Source organism: Microtus pennsylvanicus, chromosome 1, assembly GCF_037038515.1.
Source record: "Microtus pennsylvanicus isolate mMicPen1 chromosome 1, mMicPen1.hap1, whole genome shotgun sequence".
In the NCBI taxonomy this organism is placed as follows: domain Eukaryota; kingdom Metazoa; phylum Chordata; class Mammalia; order Rodentia; family Cricetidae; genus Microtus; species Microtus pennsylvanicus.
The window spans coordinates 133,488,870-133,493,327 of NC_134579.1; the positions used below are offsets into that span (position 1 = coordinate 133,488,870).

The 4,458-nt window shown below is 47.3% G+C and overlaps 1 protein-coding gene across 1 annotated transcript; it reads left to right on the plus strand.

The window, feature by feature from the left end:
* The first annotated feature begins 1,011 nt into the window (after positions 1-1,011).
* Positions 1,012-3,215, plus strand: LOC142852622 (androgen-binding protein homolog). Its single transcript, XM_075977678.1, has 3 exons — positions 1,012-1,072; positions 1,935-2,116; positions 3,120-3,215. Exons 1-3 carry the CDS (start codon positions 1,012-1,014, stop codon positions 3,213-3,215), a joined length of 339 nt encoding a protein of 112 aa, XP_075833793.1.
* Positions 3,216-4,458: the final 1,243 nt, after the last annotated feature.

Consider the following 4,458-nt stretch of genomic DNA (forward strand, 5'->3'; position numbering starts at 1 on the left):
TGATGAGCCACCTGCCTCCAGAAATGATTAACATAATGTCCAGTTGCAAACGTTTTCTGAGGGTAGTAGGCTGAATTGAACTTGAGAGTCCACACACACAGCACTGCCTGGGGACAGTGGAACGCTCTAGTTTGTACAGGGTCAGTCCACAGTGGCCTGTGAGGCTGTGGACAATGGAGAATTCACGGTACAGGGAATAATCCCTCCCTCTACTGCTATCTGCTGTAACCGCATTGACTCTCCTGTTTAGTCCTCTTTGAGGCCTGCTTACTGGTGGGCGTGAGACAGACAAGAGCAGGGAGACAGGGATGAGCTCCCGTGGCGGGGAGGGGGAGTTGCAGCATGATGCAGCCCTGAGGATCCACACATGACCAAACACACTGGGAAAACGCAGGCTGGGAGTCACTAAAAGCTCCAGATGGTGCCTCTGTGTCCTCAGAGGTCTAGTCCAAAAGATATCCATGTGTCCCCAGTATGTCCCCTCAGAAACAGACACTTCTTCTTAGATCTTAAACTCAGGCAGATGCAGTGTTCTGGGCAGTTGGCTGCCTACAGTCACAGAAACCCTCCTTGACCCCATAGTTTCCACCTCCAAGCATGAGGAGGACATGCTTGGAGCCAGGAGAGGTGAGGAGTGTTACCAGGAAGTAGAGGTGACAGTTGGGGCCAGCAAGATAGATCATTTGGCTCAACATGTGATTGCTTACAAAGGTCAGCTCTAACCGTCTTCTGGCAAAGGTACAGCCACTTCTGTCCAGAAACTAATGAAGCAAGATGTCTCTCCAGCCATTGGTTCTTCAGAGTGGGAGGGGCTCCTAAGCTCACTCCCCCATGCAAGTGGGAGGGGGATCCACAGGTGCCAGGTTCTTGCCCAAAGGCATTTGGAACTTTTGGAAGCCAGGGTAGGGGATAGGGTGGGATGGAGGTGGGTGGGACTGGGCTCAGGAAGACAGCGGTTTATAAGGTAGCAGGACTTGCTCTGAGAAGAGCATTTAGCACTCACTCTACACCATGAAGGGGACGCTGCTTCTGCTGGCCTTGCTGTTGACAGGGGAGCTGGGCTTCCAGACAAGTGAGAATGGGAACAGATGGCCTTTCTGACCCTTGTTCACCCTATCTACCTTCCATATCAACCTGCTTGAAGATCTAGGGAGTCCCTGGGAGGTCCCTAGCCAGAAGACCTGCAGAAGACCCTTGAAGCTTTCTGTTTAGGATTACAACAGTTGGGATGGGCGGTATGGGGAGACAGTGGTGTGGTGGTGGTGACGGACCCTTAGCTGCATAGACAGTTGAAACTGAGTCATGTGTGAGATTTATGTGAATGTCAGAAATGCAGGGTTGTACACACATACACCCCCCCCATTCTTCTGGGAATGTGTGTCTATGGAAACTGTGTGCTGTATCTGGGAGGTCTCAGCCTTTGGGAGGGCAGGACTCTGTGGAAGGTCATTAATGTTGAAAGGGGTTTCTGTCCCACCTGGTCCTACAGTCGTTCAGTCCCAAATAAATACGCAGAGGTCTATATTAATTATAAACTGACTGGCCTAGTGGCTCAGCCTTCTTATAACTCTTATGGCTTATATTAGCCCATAATTCTTGTCTGTGTTAGCCATGTGGCTTGGTGCCTTTTTCGGTGAGGCAGTCACAGCCTGCTTCCTCTGTGGCTGGGTCAAGACAGCATACTGACTCTCTTCCCAGAATTCTTCTGCCCTTATTGCCCCACCTCTACTTCCTGCCTGGATGTCCCACTTTTACTTCCTGCCTAGATACTGGCCAATCAGCATTTTATTAAATAGGTACAAGAAACAAATCTTTACAGGGTAAAACCATTGTCCCACAGCAAGTTAGAACATTTGTAGAAGTGGCAAGAAACTCTGAGCCTCCACTTCTCCCAGTCTAGCGTTCCACTAATGATGTTCTGTCTGTCTTTGCAGCAGAAGCATGCATTCCTTACTTTGAAGCCTATACGACAATGGTCCTTGGAAACAAGAAATTACTGAATGTCCTCCTTACCAAGTTTCACCCTACTGATGGAGAAAGGGAAGCTGCTAATAAAGTCCAAGAATGCTTTAATGAGGCAGGACTGAAAGCCAAAATCCTGGATTCCATAGTGCTGGTAACTTCTCTACCCCCACACTCCCATGAACCATATGGTAGAATGCTGTGTACGAATAATGCAGGCAACTAGTCATGTGTGTCAAAGAGTCAAAAGCAGAGCACTCAACATTTGCCCACCCTAGCACATGTCCATGCAGCATGCTGGTCCACATCCAGTCTGCCTATGCAAGGTCTGCAGAAGGCTCCCCAACGATGGGTGACCACCAGGTTCTCACCACAGCAGGGCAGGGACACAGGAGAGTTCTTGGTGTGGATCTGCACAGGGAGGACACCCTTAGCTCTCCTCTAAGGTGCCTGAAACTCCCGTCTACTTGCCAGGGTCACCTTCTCTGGAGCCTCCCTTAACTCTTCTCTCCGGTCTCAGATGGAGCCCTTCTTCCACTGGCTTCCTCAGAGCCACAGCCAGAACCTCCCTCCACGGCTTAGAAGCCGCCACCACCAACCCAGAGAGTGCTTGTGGCTACTCACCCCAGTCATTCCTGTTTGCCTTAGTCTCTTATTTAAGCATAGCTGGATTACAGAAATGCATGTTTAGAATATTGCATCTGTCACTCTCTGTTTCCCAAAGTACTTTTAGTTTGAGTGTCAGGTCCTTCAAAACCACAGCACTCTCCAAGAAGGGATTTCTTCCAGCACATCCACACCGGGATGTGTTTCTAACATGACCACACAGCCAATGTGCTGACAGATGTCCTCAGCTATGAGACATAATCAAAGCTAGAACTCAGCCATCTTATTCCCTCTCCAGACCTAGCCCCCAACATGGCTTACAGAACTTCTCTATTCATCCCTACCTGCTAGGGTCGATTTTAGACTCCTCCTGACAGCTGTGGAGGAACTGCAGCTCCCTGGGGCAGAGTCTGTTGCTGGAGTCCTAAATCACTGCAGGGAATTTTCTTCCCTGTTCAGAAGGAGCTTCCTCCTCTTGGGTGACTGGGGAGTCCTGCTGGGGTTCTGCAACTTGACTGTAACCACTTCTGTCCTTTCTGTCTCTTTTTCAGCACTTGATCACTAACAGTCCAGAATGCAAACAATACTATACTCAAGATATCAAGAACAAAATTGACGCATTGCTTTCGAACGTTTTTGGAAAATGATGACTGATCTGAGAGTCATATTGTTGCCCTTTCCTCTCCCTTCCTGATGTTGGAATCCAGACACCTTTCCCTTTCTTGTTCTGTCTCTTAATCTGACTCCAATAAATACCTGCAGCTCTGCTCTGTGCTCATGTCTGTTCGCTGTGCAGGAGTCATGTGACATCTTCAGATCCTGGAAGACAGTATGAGAAATGACTTTTGTGGGCACCCAGAGTAGAACAACTGTCAGTGATTACCCAGATATCATGGGAAAGCCTTTGCAGACTTTTCCTTTGCTATGCAGACCAGGCTGGACTCAAACACACAGAGACCTACCAATCTCTGCCTCCCAAGTGCTAGAATTAAAGGCACTGACTCCCACTACACCAGAATCACTGCAGCTTTGGGAGACTCTAATACAGGAGCTCTCTAAGTGCAAAGAGCATGGAAGTAGCCACAGGCTTCACCAGGCTGGCAGGATAGAAAAGAGGTGCACAGCTACTCACCTCATATGTTGCCTCTGGGGTCATCACAGGGCAGCTGGCTTTTTACAGGTCAGTCCTTAACAGTGCAGTGACTCAGAAGATGACTTGGGTGTTCTCATAAGATTCTCTTGATCTGCTAGTGACAGTCACCACTTGTTATAGCCTGATCTACATATCAAGTTCCAGGACAGCCAGGGCTGCAAAGAAAATCCCTGCCTGAAATACAAAAATGAAACTTAATATAAACAAAAATCTCTTTTTTTTCAGTATGTGCTCCATCCCAGAGATGCAGGGCTGGTTCAACATACGAAAATTTATCAACGTAATCGATCATATAAATAACTGAAAGAAAAAAGGATCATTTCATTAGATGCTGGAAAAGCATTTGACAAAATTTAACACTCCTTTATGATAAAGGTCTTGGAGAGGTTAGGGATTCAAAGATCATATCTAAATATAATAAAAGCAATATACAGCAAACCAACAGCTAATGTCAAATTAAATGGAGAGAAACTCAAAGCCATCCCACCAAAATCAGGAACAAGACAAGGCTGTTCACTCTCCCCATACCTCTTCAATATAGTGATTGAAGTTCTAGCAATAGCAATAAGATAACATAAGGAGATCAAGGGGATTCGAATTGGAAAGGAAGAAGTCAAACTTTCTTTTGACTAAGAGACCTGTCTTAGACAAGTTAGGTGAAAAGTGACACCCAAGACTTTGACTCACATATGCACACTCTGGCATGTCAAGTATGGTCTCTCTCATACACTCACACA